Source organism: Falco peregrinus, chromosome 2, assembly GCF_023634155.1.
Source record: "Falco peregrinus isolate bFalPer1 chromosome 2, bFalPer1.pri, whole genome shotgun sequence".
NCBI lineage: Eukaryota > Metazoa > Chordata > Aves > Falconiformes > Falconidae > Falco > Falco peregrinus.
The window spans coordinates 98,635,643-98,652,176 of NC_073722.1; the positions used below are offsets into that span (position 1 = coordinate 98,635,643).

General features: G+C 44.4%; 1 protein-coding gene across 2 annotated transcripts in view; it reads right to left on the reverse strand.

Annotated features, from left to right (window-relative positions):
* The window catches only part of ZNRF3 (zinc and ring finger 3), a 96,353-nt gene that overhangs the window by 11,421 nt on the left and 68,398 nt on the right, over positions 1 to 16,534 (reverse strand). For both annotated transcript variants that reach the window (XM_055796515.1, XM_055796516.1), the window contains one exon: positions 3,291 to 3,365. In XM_055796515.1, the coding sequence (XP_055652490.1) occupies positions 3,291 to 3,365 (75 nt within the window). The remainder of the gene's footprint in view (positions 1 to 3,290; positions 3,366 to 16,534) is intronic.

Consider the following 16,534-nt stretch of genomic DNA (forward strand, 5'->3'; position numbering starts at 1 on the left):
GAATATAAATGTGGAATTGATTCAAGCGCCAACTGTTCTCTTCTAGCACAGACCTTCACTTAAGTATTCCACAGAGTTAAACCCAAACTAAACTTCTGACTTAAGCTGCTTTTTTTCCAACTGACTAAAACTAAGATTAAGGATAAACAAATGTTATTTCTGAACAGCAGCTTTAACTTAACTGCATTATGTGCCAGTGTATGTATTAATACTGTAGCAAGTCAAACCTCATAATGAAGAATACAAATCTGCACATTCCCAAAAAATTGGCCTTGCAAAATTTTCTGAATCTTTTGTTATTTCAGCTTTGGAGATATACTATTCACATACAGATTCCATCTCTATTTTCTGTAATTTCTGCAGTTTAACTCAGCAAACTCATTCAAACAGTTACTTGGGTTCTAGCAACCACTAGAGCTACTGATTACAGGATGGAGGCCTCAAAGAGTAAGGCATGAGTAGATAGCTTAGTTCACCCTGAAACTTCCTTCCAGGTCCAGCTACGTTTTTTTGGAAGGCCAAATCACAGAACTAGAAAATAATGTGGGCAGGAAGGCACCTCACAAGTCCAACCTCCTGGTCAAGGCAGGGTCAACTATGGTATCAGACCAGGTATTATCCAGTTGAAAGCCTTCACACGTAGAGACTGCGTAACTTCTGTGGCCAACAAAACCAGAAAAACAATCTACTGAACTATATACCAGAGAAGTGAGTAACAAGACAAGCAAATTGTTCTGTTACAAAATGGCACCATCATGATAAATTCATATAGCTTATTCTGACCCACAAAAAAAATCCCAGTATAAAGGCTGGTTGGTATAAAACCAGCAAGGCACTGACAAGCAGATGGAAGTGGTACCCTTGGAATGAGATGACAGGAGTGTGAGCAAATTGAACAAGAGTAGCGTATGGCAGAGATACCACATCTACATTGTTGGTATCTTACCTGTTATTTCTGGCTAAACCACGTACAGATCACTAACAGACTGGCCTACCATCCTTTTTACAAAGTATTCTACTTAATCTGTCCAGACAATGGTGACAGATTTCACTGAGACTTTAAAACAGATTCTTCCTAGTATCTGACTGGACTTCTGAGAACACTGATCAAACTATTTTTAGGACAGACGTCTTTTGAAGAGCTAAAAACTAGCACTTGAATCCAAACCAGGGATCCCATGTGTCTAGAAGGCTTGCTGGCCTAAGGCCAAATCCAATCACTGTCCAAATGATCCCAGACACACACTTTCTCTAAAGCTTTCTTGTCCAAGAAAGAATTCACCTGATTCCTCAGTAGCTTTTGCACACTGCTAACCATGATGCTCTGAGTGCTATTACTCCTCTTCAAACTATGTAAAAGTAAAACTAAGAAACAAATTAGACTTCACAGAGCATTTCTAAAGATCAAAACTTCATTCTTAGTCTATAGCAGAAGACACTCAGACCAATGGGAATAAAACCCACAAAATCTGTACATAAAGCCTTTTCATTTGGTAGCACTTCTGCTACCAAACTGTCTGAAGACAATTCTCCTGGTGAGGCCTGCTTCCTATTTCTGTTCATAGACTGGCAGGAAGGATCATCTTTCATAATACTCTACTCCTCCTTTTCAAAGCACTCTCCCTTAGTTGTTCTAACGAGAGAGCTGTTTGTTGTTTGATAACACGCGTACCTGGGAAAGCTTCCTAAACAGCTCCCCTCTGTCTTAGGATACTTCCACTTGGATCAAAGATACTCCATACCAACTCATGCCATTTTGTTGTCCGTTGTCAACCTATCTGCCATTGTTTTCCACAATTCCATTGTGAGTGCTAAAACAGTATTTATTTAAAAGACAAATTAACTAGCATCCCCTCAACCTCAAGGGCTCTGAAGACTTCAGCTGAGAATCAAAATGCATGAAACACAAGTATCCAGAGCAGCATGAGAAGGGAGCCAATCAAGTAATCCAAGTTTAGAACGTGAAAGCTAGGTCTAGTTATTCCTCTCCTGTTTGTGTTTGCATAGGCTGCTGCTCTGTCCTCTAAAGAGCCTACTTTGAAAGCTACTGCACTAAGCCACTAACCTACTTCCATGTTATTGGTACACCCAAAATATTCAATCATTCGCTAGACTAGTTTCCCAGCTATTGAGGACAGCTGCACCCAGTTGATTATCAAGAATCAAGAAGGAAAACTGTTGCTGGTAGAGGGAAGAGAGCAAGGGGCAGTAGCTCAGCTTTGCAAGTTCAGAGCAGTGTGGCTGAAAGTAACTGGAAGTTGTAATACAGAGAAAAAATTTGGAAAAGACAGATTACATCTTCGTGCACACAATTTTTCTGTGCATAAAAGCAGAAAAAATATCCCTGAGAACATTTGCAAGATCAAGGCTGTAGCCTTGATGCACATGCAGAGCGCAGTTCTCAAGGCATCCATTGCACAGGGTCTGCATTCCTTTGCCCAACAGATGCTCATTTCAGAATTAAAGCCAGCTTTTAAAATGTAAACACTGATGGTCTCTCTTTTCCCCAAGAAATTCAGGCTGCACTTTAAAAGCATTCAGCTTCACTTGCTTCTGCTGTAGCAGAAGCGCACTTTTGTTTCAAGACAGAACAAACCGAAACCAAATGCAGACTATTTTTGTGCTCGTTATGTTTCTTCTCTCTCCTCAGATAACTCAGAATGGAAGGATCTTGTCAAAGCATTTCAGAGATACCACCTCACCCACTTCAAATGAAAGATGGAAATTGTACCAAGACCCCCAAAAAAGAAAAAAAGCTGCTTGTCCACAAAATATGTAGGCCAGAAATCAGCAGCTGTAAACAAGAAATAAATGTTTATAAGTTTTGTAAGAAACTTGTTCAGAACCAGATTTGAAAGCCATTTTGCAACCTCAAAAATAGCTGCTGCTCAACAACACTATCGATCACAGGCTGGGTAAGGTCAAACACCCTTTGTTTTGTACACAGACCTGGGCAAAGAAAACCTCCTAGACTAGATACTGAGCCACAAAAAGTTTGCCTCCATCCTTTCTCAAACCCTCAGTCCCTGACCTGGATTCTGGATTCTAGCAAAAGCTAGAAGAATGTAAGTCCCCAGCCTCTTCTCTTTCTACCACATTCTCAACACCTCCATTGATTCCTGCCTGCCAGAAGATGAGCAAGAAAACCACAGCACCATGTTACCGTGGGTCAGTAGCTGCATATCTTAAGGCAGGTGTGCTCTGAGACCTGTATACTCTCAGGCCTTGCCTCAGCAACCCTAAAAGAACCCAACAGAAGCTGTAGTACAACTAGGCTCCCTTCTTCGTACCTGATCAATGGCATCTGGGTTTTCAGAAACATCAAAGATGACCGCTGTGGCTCCTCGCTGTACTGCTCGTTTTGCCTGCAATAAGAAAGACAGCATCCTCAGTCCTACCCCAAAAGGTGACTTCTTACCTCAAAAATTACTCCCTCTCCCCATCTCCAGATAGAAAACTTAACATTTTGCATTTCTGTGTAGTTAAAATAGAGTAATTACAAATACAGGAGTTCCTGAACCGGCATGGAATGTAGTTAAACTTCACTGTCCTCTCTGTCCCTTCCTTCTCAAACTCCTCCTTCAACAAGCTTTTAAGGAAATTCAAATGTGATTTTGATCTCTAAAGACTTTAAACATAACAATTTTTAAAAATTAAATTATGGGTTTTTTTCTCCATGTTACTTGGAAGTGCCATTAAAGAAGCCATCAAGAACCATTCTCCCCGTGATTTGGGGTGGAGAGACAAGCTCGCTAGTGTAGAAAATAAGGGTGGACCAGGTTCGTGACACCTTTTCAGTGGCATTCTCATAGTCATTTCAAACTAGCATAGCACTGTCCTCGCAAAAAGTGCCTCCGAGTATTGTTCGTTCTGACCATTAGAGGTCAGAACTGCTGCACACACCGCCTCTTCTGCAGATAAGACCAGACCTATTTAAGAGCATGGCTTTTCATCAAATAGGCAGTCCTAACCTGGGCTACCAACAGCACAGAGGAGATACTGGAACATACTCAAATCCTCTGGGCCAGAGGAAACAGTATTTTAACCACTGAGGCCAAGAAAGGCTAAGAAATTTTTAAGTTCCTGTCACTGTGCCTCTCTCTGTACATTCTGTTCAAATGTTGCTCCACAGAGCAAACATTCCCAGTAACTTTTCAAAGCTGTTACTGCCTTTGTTGGGTGCAGAATGCAAGTAACTATTTCTCCAAGCGATGACAGGTATCACCATCACAGTACTAAACACGAAGTCACTGGCTCTTCATAGAGACTGGCAGAACCCAAACTTCAATTGAGATATAGAAGAAAGATACGAAAGTGATAAATCATGAAACGTCACTCCATGTTTTCCAAGAATGTCAGCCAGTACAGAGATGTTAGTTTGAACTCCTACAGGTCACTTTCTTTGCTTTATTACTTTGTTTTCACTGTAAATCAACCAAGCCCATCAGACAGCACACAAGGGAAACCAACTCCCAAATGGGGTCTCTTTCTCAGCCCAGCAGGTATTTGTCCCCTTTGAAGTCAGCACACCTGGCTAATCACTAATAGCTCTTGGGGAGGAAAAGTTAAAAGGAATCTGCTACACATTCTCCATTGCAGTGGCCCCAAGGTGAAAGCTCATCCAGGTTTCCCTAGGAGGCACCTTTCACAGACATGAAGCGCTTGTGGAACTGTTCAGGCCGTTCAGATTGCTCCTTTCAGGACGGTCAGTCAACAAGCAAAGCACTTTGATCTCTGAAGGGGATTTCTAAAGTGATTTTACAGGTTGGTTCAGGAGGAAACCCTTAATTTTGTGAACACACTGAGCAGGATACAGCGCAGCAATTCATTAAGTTTCCACCAGCCCTGTTGTAATCTGCATTCCTGACTTTGTACTGCAAAATCAAGATGTTAAAGAGATGAGAAGAACCAACTGACTTCAAACATGGTGCTGGAGAAGGCAGCAGCAAATGGGGTGAAGCGTCTGCCCCCTCCCCCGTCCAGCTGGCCTGCTAAGCTGTGTAACCCCGGCCAAGGGCGGCCGCAGCCCCTGCCAGGCCCCAGGCGTGGGCAGCCCCCCCGCGGCCTTCTGCACCCCGCCGGCCGGCACAGAGGGGGTCAGGGGCGACAGGGGGCACAAGCGCTGGGCTCTGCGCGGCCTGGCGCAGCCCCCCGCCCGACACGGCCGCCCCGTCCCCGGAAGTGACGCGAGGCCCGGCCGCGGGGCGGCTCGGCGGGGCCGCGGTGCTAGGCCGCGGTTCGAGGCCCGGCTCCGAGGGGAGCAGCGGCGCGGCCCCTGGCCGTGAGGCGCTGCGGAGCCCGCCCCGCGGAGGCCCCGGGTGCTGGAGGCCCCGGGTGGCACAAGGGGGCCGGGGGGCAGGGAGGCAGGTGCTGCGGAGCCGCTCCAGCGCTGCCGGGGCTCCGGCTCCGCGGCTTGGCGTCAGCCAGGCTGACCTTCCAGGTTTCGCTGGCAGGAGATCAGAGAGCAGCCGCTAGCACACCACAGCCCGCCGCTCCCCTTCCTCCTCCCTCCTCCCCGAGCTCCTTCCTAAAACCACGGCGCTGCCGAGCAGCGAGCGAGTGCGAGCAGGCCCCTGAGCGCCGCCGCCCCCCCCGCTGCCCTCGGCCCAAGATGGCAGCCGAGCCCCGCACCCGGCCCGGCCCGGCCGCCTAATTCACACCAAAACCCCTTGGGAAATAACCCTGCCCGCTGCTCGGGCCAGCTCGGAATAACAGCGGTGCAAGTCCCACTTCAGCTCATGCCCATCTATAACAAGCATGTGACTGCTCCGTTTTGGCCTATCCAGCATTTACAGACTGCCCCGAAACCATTTTTCCAAGCAGAGTGGCCGCAACCTAGATCAAAAATAAGGGCACACATTGGATGAGGAGGAAGAAAAAACCAGTTGTACTGGTACATGCTTTAAGTTTTTGATATCCGCAGCAAGCAAACGGGCACTGCCCAACTCAATTCCCATGCAAAGGTGCCAGGCATATCCTTTTTTGAGATTATCTGCATTCCCTGGTTTAAAATAAACAACTATCACTACATAGAAGTATTCTTCCTTTTTTTATAGCGTGTAATAAAACCTAAAACACATCAACAACTGCACTTTCAGTAATTCCAATGATCACTTCACAGTGACAAGCACCTCCCAGTCCTCTGCATGTGCAGCCTGGAAGCCCACACCGCAGCTGGCCCATCCGCTCCGCATGGCTGCTGCATGCAAGCACCACCGTCACAACTGCCACTTGTCCTGTAAAGTTCTCCCACATCCCTGTTTGAGCTCCAGGGAATTTATACATATAGATCACAAGCCAACTGCCTGCCCGATGTGTAGTAACACAGGGCTCAACTGTGCAAAAACGCGGATGTAGAAAGTACTAAGTGGGCCTTGGTCCTAGAAGCAGGACTGGAAGGAACAACAATCTTCAGCAAGCCCTGTATTGGCCATTCGAAAATTATTTTGTCCTTAATTATAAATACAATAAAACAGAAAATACAGGTTAGATAGAAGTAGGTCTTTATAGGATAGAGAAGTCACCTGGCATCTGACCTGTAAAATCATAGAATCCTTTAGGCTGGAAAAGACCTTTAAGATCACCAAGTCCAACCCTTACCCCAGCACTGCCCAGCCCACCACTAAACCATGTCCCCAAACGCCACATCTACACATCTTTTTAAATACCCTCGGGGATGGTGACTCCACCACCTCCCTGGGCAGCCTGTTCCAATGCCTGACCACCCTTTCGGTGAGGAAATGCTTCTGAATACCCAACCTAACCCGCCCCTGGTGCAGCTTCAGGCCGTTTCCCCTTGTCCTGGCCCTTGTCACTTGGGAGCAGAGACCGACCCCCGCGGCCTACAGCCCCTGTCGGGCAGCTGTAGGGAGCCATCGGCCCCCCCGGAGCCCCCTCCTCCCCAGGCTGAACCCCCCCGGCTCCCCCCGCCACCCCCCCACAGGGCTTGTGCCCAGCCCCTGCCCCAGCCCCTGCCCGTCCCTGGACACGCTCCAGCCCCTCGGGGTCTGTGCTGTACCAGGGCCCGAACCTGAGCCCAGGGCTCGAGCTGCGGCCCCCCCAGTGCCCAGCGCAGGGGGACGGTCACTGCCCCGGCCCTGCTGGCCACGCTGTTTCGGACACAAGCCAGGGGGCTGCTGGCCCCCTTGGCCACCTGGGCACATGGGGGGCTCATGCCCAGCCGGCTCTGACCAGCCCCCCCGGCCCTTTCCCGCCGGGCAGCCCCCAGCCCCCCGCCCGCAGCTCCTGGGGCTGGTGTGACCCCCGGGCAGGGCCCAGCCTGCCCAGCCCCCCTGCAGCCCCTGCCCCCCGGCACGGCAACGCTCCCCCAGCTGGGCGTCCTCTCAGACTCACTGAGGGGGCACTCGATCCCCTCACCCAGATCATCGATAAAGACATTAAACAGTACCTGTACTTGCCTGTACCATAAAATATAGAGAATATGCACCTTGACTATAACTATCGTTAAGAGCTTCAGCCCCTTTAGGAAGCTTTCCAAGTGACACCTTAGAGACCTGCCATCGGCTAGACTTCACTCAACAGCTGGTAGACACTGGACCACCTTCCCTAGTTGGATGCTGGATGTAGGTGCCTCTAAAGTAACGACCTAAAGTGACCATGGATACAGAAGCCACCTTTGAATTTGCCCTTCCTCAGTTCTGTAAACATCACCAGCCTAGGGCTCTACCAGAAGCCCTCTACTGAAGAACGCATTTGGCTACTTGATACTCAAAGAAAAATGTGAACAGAAGGATACAGAGCATTGATTACATATTTTAAAAGGATTTTTATTATAAATACATAATACCGTCTTCATCCATGTTTCTGTAGTGTTTTCATTTGCACAGAAATTGTCATAGTTCATGGAGAAGGCTGACAAAAAGTTACTTTAGAGTGTATTTTAGACAGCTGTTTTTTACAAACTCACTGTTGATAACCATTACCAGCAAGATGCATATTAAATACTCTCTCAGATTAAAATGTGGAAGAATTTACTAGACCCTGCAATCTAGATAAGATGAGAGGAAACGCATATGACAGAAGTATGGGGAAAGTATCTCCTCACATCTCCAGGCCTGAGGAAATTTTAGTCATTACCTCAAAGAAAACCAAAGATGTGAAGAGCCCTGCACTCCCTCCCTGGGGGCCAGGCTAACACAATCAGGAAGCAACAACTTCCTTGATGAGACAAACTTTCAACCCGAGGGACCTGACGATTATTAAGCAGGTGCACTGCTTCCTCTCATTCATTCTAATCAGGTAGGACAGCAACAATCGGAACAGTAAGAAGGTCAGCCACTTGCTGACATCTAGAAGGACCTTTATACGCTTGCAGATACGAACATTGCAAGCATCCCCTCTGCTTTTTAGTATGGCCTCATTCCAATCACTATGTCAGTTATTATGCAACAGTGGAGAAACCAACTTAAGAAGAAAAGTTGCTTAAGAAAGTCCCCGTTTAACAAAAAAATCATGCAACAACATTAGCCTTTATTCCTTATATGCACTTCTTCGCCAGAGTTAGAATTCCCTCACAATATACAGCTCTACCTACATATGAGGACATGATGCTCTTAATGGGTTGCAGAGACTGAATAACTTACAGATGAGAGAAGGACTGAGGCTTGGAACCATACGTGGGGAAATCAAAGTTCATTAATCACTCTTGGCTCTGTCATTTACATCAACATAGTAAGGTATTACACATTTATTAAGATAGTAACTCAATACCTTCTGTTGGAAATGGCTATTGGTAGACCCAGATTACTCTTTATAAATACACTTTCCTTTTTTTTAAGATAGCATCCTAGATAAAACCGATGAACTAATGGGAGAAAAAGATGCTTTACAAGTATTGGCTGCCTCTGTAAGCCCATGGATACATCCTGCTGTTCTAATGCAACGTTCTCACAAATGCCCTTGCATTAAGAACTATCTATCTGTCTTCCTGGGGTTAGCCTTCTGGATTAGTTGGATCATTCATCCAACTCTAGGAACTCTCCTCTTGGAACTTAGTGCACTGTAAATAACAAATACTAATTCTAACTATGGTATGTGGTACATGAGAGAGTTGATTTATTCTCTGGGTTCAGAAAATGATAAAGATGGGGAGAGGAAGACTGGGCAATAGTTTAGGTGGTAACCAGTACAGATGCCAGTAAACTGCTTTTAGCAAATTCTCCCAACTCTATTCCAGCAGCTTCCAGCATGTACTATTAGCTGGTCCTCCAAAATGAACCAGGCAGGAAGCAGATATACACAGCATGCAGAGAACAGTCCTATGGATCCCAAAAGCAAAACCGTGTTCCCAGTCAGTGCTGAGGGAAACAGCACAGGTCCAAGAGGTGTAACTGTGACTTTTTTCCCTTCCCTCTTCTTTTCCATTTTTTTTCAATACATCTCATGCTCTTTGGGGCAGAAAATATGATAACTGGGTTGCTCTAACTCTATGCAAAGATTGTTGAACAGAGCAGTCAAGAGAATTGGTTTATACATCCTTATTTAGATAAGAACTGAGCCAGCCTAACCAAACTTGCATTCCCTCTGTCAGTTTTTGAGGTTTCCCCCCTCGATTTCTCTATGAACTAAAAATCATTGAACATGAGGCATATTTTCTGTTTAACTCAGCCCATCAGATCCAATATTCTGTCAGAACTCTCCACGCTGTGGAGTTAGTGGTCATTAATCTGCCAGAAGAGTGGGGTTATGCCAGTGGTGTGAAGGTAAGTCTTTTTTATAGCGAATTCTTTCATCAGCTGTCTTTGGTCCTCTGAAATAAGCAGTCAGCCTCTCACACAGCATATTGGTAACATGTAAGCAACACTCAGCAGCAAGCAACAACAACACGATTTCAATGAAAAGGTCCAGTGTCTTGCTTTACTGGTCTGGAAAGGCAGGTCAAGGATTTCAACAATCTTGACTGCTAGGGAATACAGCTAACGGATGAGGTTTCCATCAGCAATATTTCACCAAAATAAATGATGAATATAGGAATATAGTAGTCATGGTTTTTTTCTTGAGCAGACTCAAACGCAGCAAAATCTGTTCCAACAATTTTTAGCACTCACAAAGCAACTGATCTGCACCTGTTTTCTCCATATCAAGAAGTGAGGCCACAAAGACGTAGACAATATTACCAGAGCTACAACACAGAAAATGCAGTCAGTACCAGGTTCTGGAATATTGGCTTTTCTAGTTGCCTTCCACAGACCTGTCCTCATTTGATTTTGTTCTATTAGCAGAGGACAACTTTGGTGCTAAAATAAGCATTGGGAGCCTACATTATCAGGGTTTAACTTCTGCAGAGACTCTTGAGTTTAAAGGAGTTTTCAGTTAAGTATGGGCAAACCCAGGAAGTTCTATAGATGAGAAAGAGACCACTGGTTCTTACATAAAATGCATGATGAATCTGCAGGTCTGGACAAGCAGATGTTGCCATTGCCAGTTTGCCATTTCAGTCAGCTGAATGGTGGTCTGACCCTCATGCTCTCAAAGCCTTTCCTCAGAAAAGAGGTATAGCTTAAAGAACTCTTAAACCGAGCAGTGGGTACGAGCTGCACCCCCATTCCATGGAAGGCAGCATTAGATTTTCAATATGACACAAATGCCATCACACGAAGCTAGGCAATAAAATCCAAACCTGTGTTTTGACATGACTGAGACTTCTGCTTGGTATAAAGGTTCTGTCTTCAAGCCAGGTGTACTCTCCTATCAGGACCAAGACACACATGGATTTCAGGAAGGTCTTTCCACCTTGATTCCGTATCACAGCCCAGCAGGCTTTAAAGCACTATACTTACTAGTGCAAAAAGGAAAGTACTGTTCACTGCAATACTTTAGATGCTCCTCCCCATAACTGGGCCCAAAAGAGACATCCCATTAAGGAGGAGGAAAAAAAGCCCCCAAAACAGCTCAGCAAAATCTGTCAGTACGTTTAAGAACACGACTACATTGGCTGCTAAAACATCAACTACAAGTGGCTATTACTATTCAGATGATTTTGAAAATACATCTGGACCCCTATCTCCTAAAGCAAGGATGGTGTTTCCTATCGACATCTGACTACCCACAACATATTCAGTTAGCAGCAGCTACCGTTGGCAAAAAGAAAATATAACGTTATCTCAGCAGAATAAAACCCATTTCTGTGGCAGACTCAAAATTGTACTTGCAAAAGCATGGAAGATCAGCCACAGGCAAAGACACTGGAGTGAAACAGTCTGCTGCACCCCACCTGCCACTGAGAATCTTGCACAAACCCCACAGCATTATGTCAAATACACTTTTTCATTACAATTGTCAAACCGCAAACCCTCTTCTTCTCTCAGAGCTACAGAGAATACAGACAACATCTGCACAACAGAGGCATCCCCCCTCTCCCCCCTGCACTGCTATCAGGCTCAGTCAACCACCAAAAATACCTTGCCCCTTGAACCACCACTGGAGCTAAAAATGCAGGCCACAGGGCAATCCTGCAGGGCAGAGGAGGAAGGAGAAAAGGACATCATCTACTTTGCAAACAGCACGTTACAAATTAACCAACTGATGCCTCAGCCCTGTTAATGTACAATTCCCCAGTAATTCCAGAATCTACCTTAAGCCAAGCATAAGCAGGATGCCATTTCAAATCTTTCCTGAGATAACAAAAATAGGAACTTTCAGATTTCTGTCTGAAAGCAAAGGCAGAATATCACAACGAGATAGTCAAATCCCTAGCGTAAAACCCCGTCCTGACTGGAACAGTCAACTCAACTTCCCTGGCACTTTGGGATATGTTTTATTCATGTGCCTATAGATACTTCATTATATGGCATTATGACAGTTGCTTTATTGATTAAGAAGTATAAAGACAAAAAGCATGAAGCAATATTTTTAAATTTGAAAACAATCACAATTAAAAACCAATGTACTTTTCTGTAAAAAAATTTAAAACTTTACAAACTATGTACTTCAGTTTAAGAAAAACATCACCTCGTGCAATACGTAATCACATTAAGACACACACCAATGTGATCCATGCTACTCGGCACTGAAAGGCTATCAAATAGTTAAAATGAGGAAGAAAAAAAACCAGAAGTATCTCTCTTTTCTGGGATTAGGGAGAAACATTGTGATCAGTTCTGAGTCTAGACCAAGTGAAAAAAACATGAAAAAGACATTTATTTAATCCTGGACAGGGGGAAGCCTGATGGTTGTAAATCTCTTGTGACACATTTCAGAGCCACGGGACACGGCTCCCCAAACCCACCTCTGCCATCACAGCCCACTCCGCGGGCCAGCAGGCTTGCTGCCGTCAGAAGGCACGGTCCCAGAGAGAAGGGTGAGTGCTAGAAAAGGGCGAAGGAGGGGACTGAGGTCTTGAAGTAGGTAACATATTCGCAGAGAACCTCGCAGACTCAGCAAGAACGGCATGGATGCAATCATGACAACTGACGGTATTACACAGATATCCCGTTACGTTTTTTAAACCTTCAGGCTTTTTCAGGGCAACACAATTCCTGTATAAAGTTACCTCCTAAATATAATTCTCACAAAATGAGTATATTTTGGAAATTACATATTAAAGAATCACATACTAGATAATATCACTGCAGCCAACCCAGATAACTCTTACCTTTGCATTGAAGGTGTACTGAAAGTAGGTGAACTAGAAACAGCAAACTGGACCCAAGATAATTACATAAACATACATACAAGCATGCTGTGGTGCTGAGAGAAGCCATTAAAAAATGGAGATATGGGAAACTGTTGGAGGAGTTGTAAATTAAAGGAACTATTAACCTAGACTACTGGAAGAAGCCATCCCTCTAGTACCAAAGCTGTGTCAATAGTTTGCGTGTACCAAAGTTCCTCCTATCTCAGATAAACAAGGCATGCGCTCTAACAGAACACTACCTTAATATTATAGATTGGCACATATATACATCCAAAGGGAAAACAAAGAATTGCAGGAATTATGTCTTGCATTTAGAACAGGAGATGGCAAAACTTTCAAAAATTCTAAGTCCTGCAGGAATTCCATCCCAATCAGTCAATTCAATGGGGAAGTTCAATCCTCCTGAGAAACAAGCCTCACCTTACCGCAGAAAGGTCTTTTCAACCAAACAGCAGTTTTGGGCCATGGTTCCCAGCTCGCAGCTTCAGGTAAATATTTTAGGAAAGAGGAGAAATTTCAAACAGATTCAGCCTTTGTGAAATGATGTAAAGAACAGAACAAATCCGAGGCATTTACAGTAGTCTATCCAAGACGTACCGACATGTCTAAATTAACCAAAAGTCATTTGAAAGGCTGAAGAGCTTTGCACTTATTAATATCACACTGCTATCCTCTATCTGGAAAGTATGACAAGATCTGAGTATGAAGAAGTGTACGGAGAAGAAATGAAAGCAAGCATAACCAAGCATGAAAAGTTAGTAGTGATTCGGAACAATCTTGGATATATACCTATTTTCAAATGTAAAAACTGATAGGAATTCACAGTGTCTTCTGCTTAGTATCATCTGCCTTGCTTAGCCTCATTCTCAAGTAGCTGGCCTTCATCCATAGGTTGATATCCACCGTAAACAATGACATTTTGGAGATAACACAGTCATCATCTGCAGTGATGAAACAGTCGATCCAAGTCTCAATAGTGACAGAAAATGCCGTGCTCTTTGCAGTGTTACTGGGTGCCTGCCCGCAGTCTGGGAGAGTATGTTCTGACCGACATCACACATAGCAAGGTGAGCTGTCAAGCAGCAAATGTATTTTTACTTCTACACACATCAGAGTTAAAAATGCTGTTGCACATTCCCCTGGATGTTCTGTCCTCTCGGTCAGGGATAAGCATCTGCATCCAAGACTACAAAATATGTATGTAACTCCCAGTTAAGGGACTTCAATCTTTCTGAGTGAACGAAGGCCTGTAAAATCCCCTTGGAATTCAGTAGAATACTACTGGTTCAGTGAGATCATCCCTCTCCCTCTTGACTAGAAGAATCAGCTTGGGTAGGGAGTTCAGCAGTAAAAAGATGCATGGTGGGCCAGTATTCCAGTTTATCTAGCAACGTTCCATGGGCTGGCTAATACAGGATGACATGGACTTGCTTTCAAACAGTGATCCTTGGTTTTAGATTAGATTAGTTTCGAGGTCCCAAACTGTGGTGGGCCCTTATTATTAGCTGTTGATTCTTTTTTTTTAAAAAAAAAAAAAAAAAGGGGGGGGGGGGGAAGAATAAAAAAGGTGGAGGATTTTTGTTACAAAGGGAAACTGGAAACTTCTCTCCACACAAGCAGAGACATGGCTGTATTGCAGAGGCCTCAGGGTAAGGATTAAAGAAAAACAAAATAGAAACCCTTCCATCTCTAATTAGGGTCTTCATTTGCCAAAGAGCCATTCCACAGCAGGAGGAATTACATTCAGGCCGTTGCTTGGATAACGTCTCCCAGCAGGTTGGCTCCTCAGAGCAGGCTACTCCGAGCCAACAATTTCTGGTTACTTGGAGGCAAGCAGCCTGCATATTGTTTTAACTGGCCTGGCTTTTGCAGCCAGTTTTGCTGAAGAACAATCTTCTATTCAGAATGCAGAGATAAAAGCTCCACTTGGTTTGAATTTGTCCCCAGTTTCTTTCTCCCTTTCTTTTTTTAAACATGGGAATTATAGGTTCTGGAGTTTGCATTATTTCTCTTGTAGACATCAATGTTTTTCCCCCTCTAGCCACTTGATTCTTTGCCAGTGAAGGCTGCTGTCTGGAGTCCAGCCATTCATCAGCCCCTACCTCATCATTAACACTGTGGTGCTGGCGGTCACAGCTCATTGCTGGCGACAGGAAATCCTAACTTGCAAGAGGTTAACCACAGCCCATAAACAGCCAGGCTGGCTCATTAGTCCCTTGCAGTCAGCTGAAGGGACCCTCTGGGAGTTTCAACACTGTTCATGGACTCGGGAGCCTACGTGTTCTGTGCTCTTCACAAATGCCCCCCAGCCCCTCATAATTTGGACCCTTGGCACTAAGGTCCATCCTTCTTCCTATCCAAAGATGACCAAGTTCTTTGAGCATTTTGAAAAATAGATGTCTGTGATATATTCTCTTGGTTTACCAACCAAACAAAACACCAATGGGCCAACAACTGGGACATTAATGCACTAGAATACATACATGCTTCTGATTTTTCGTGAGTTTCATATGCATGTTGAGCAATTCTAAGGCAAGAGCTATGCAAATGTTGATAATATATACCTAATTTGTCTAGAGAATTCATACCACGGACATGTCCAGCTCTAATCTTCAGGAAATAACCTGCCAGAATTGCAACTGGCTTGGTCAGTGCTCCCTACATTGACCAAAAAGCCCACTTCATACTCATTTTGAGTTCACAGTATGATCACTTGATTCATTTGGAGTTGATTCCTTCAAACATTTAATCATCACGTCATCCAAACAAACACCTCTAGATAATGTCCACCTGGCCATCATGAACACAAAATGCTTAGAACAGAAAAACAGCTTCTGTCAAATTATCTCAACAGAGTAGGATATGAGGCACAATTTGTGTCCTATTAAGTTTTTCTCTTTCCTCCCTTTCAATCCTGTGAAAATCACTGCAAAACACTCCCACTTAATGTCTGCAATTTCTTATGATCCACTGTTTTCTACCACAGCTGACTGTATCTGCCTATCTTTTACAGTGAATATTGGAGTCCTTCTGATGTAGCTCTGGTTACATTCCCCAGTTCTCCAATTTCTTTCAAAGCTTTCTGCCTCTTAGTGCACCAAAATTAGGCGTGTCACTCATCTATGAAGTCCTTAATAATTCCATTCCCTGCCTCCATATCTGCTTCTTATTTTCTTCACTTTCTGATCCATTTATCTGATCCTGCTTGCCAGCCTTCTTTTGTGCTCATTTCTATTCTCCAGCATAGCTGCGCTTACATGCCCACTCACTTTTCTGCTTCAAATTCCATTTCTGTAGTTCTTCCAACATGGCTGCCACTGGGCATTTCTCGTGTTAGAGAAACAGGTAGATTCTGCACATAAAATAAAAATATCTCCCAATGTTTGAGGGGCTTACAAGGCACATAGAATCATGAGGGTCAAAAAACTTATGAGATATAAAAATACTTATGATGATGATGATGATGGTTGTTGTTATTATTATCATCATCATTATTATCATTATTATTATCATGTGCAACGTAACTTAAAGAATTGTTCCTCAGTCTTTACTCAGCCTGGACTTCCCTGAATCTCAGAGTTCTGACTGAGCAAAGACTCCGGTAACACATGTGCAACAACAGCTGCTTCTTTAGCTTAAAGGGAGAAGCAGCTGTGTTCCACAGTTGGTTGGGAAGGGGTGAAGATGGCGGTGGGGACTGCTAAGGACTCAGCTCTAAAAGTGGACATTTATTTAAAGTAATCAATCCAACAATAGCAAATCTAAGGAGTGCCCAGAGGGAGAACCGTAAGAGACAGCCTTTCTTCACAAATAGCTGTTGGTTTTCCTAACTGAGCAGTGAACACAAAAAGGAAGTTAGTAAAATAATACAGTAACAGA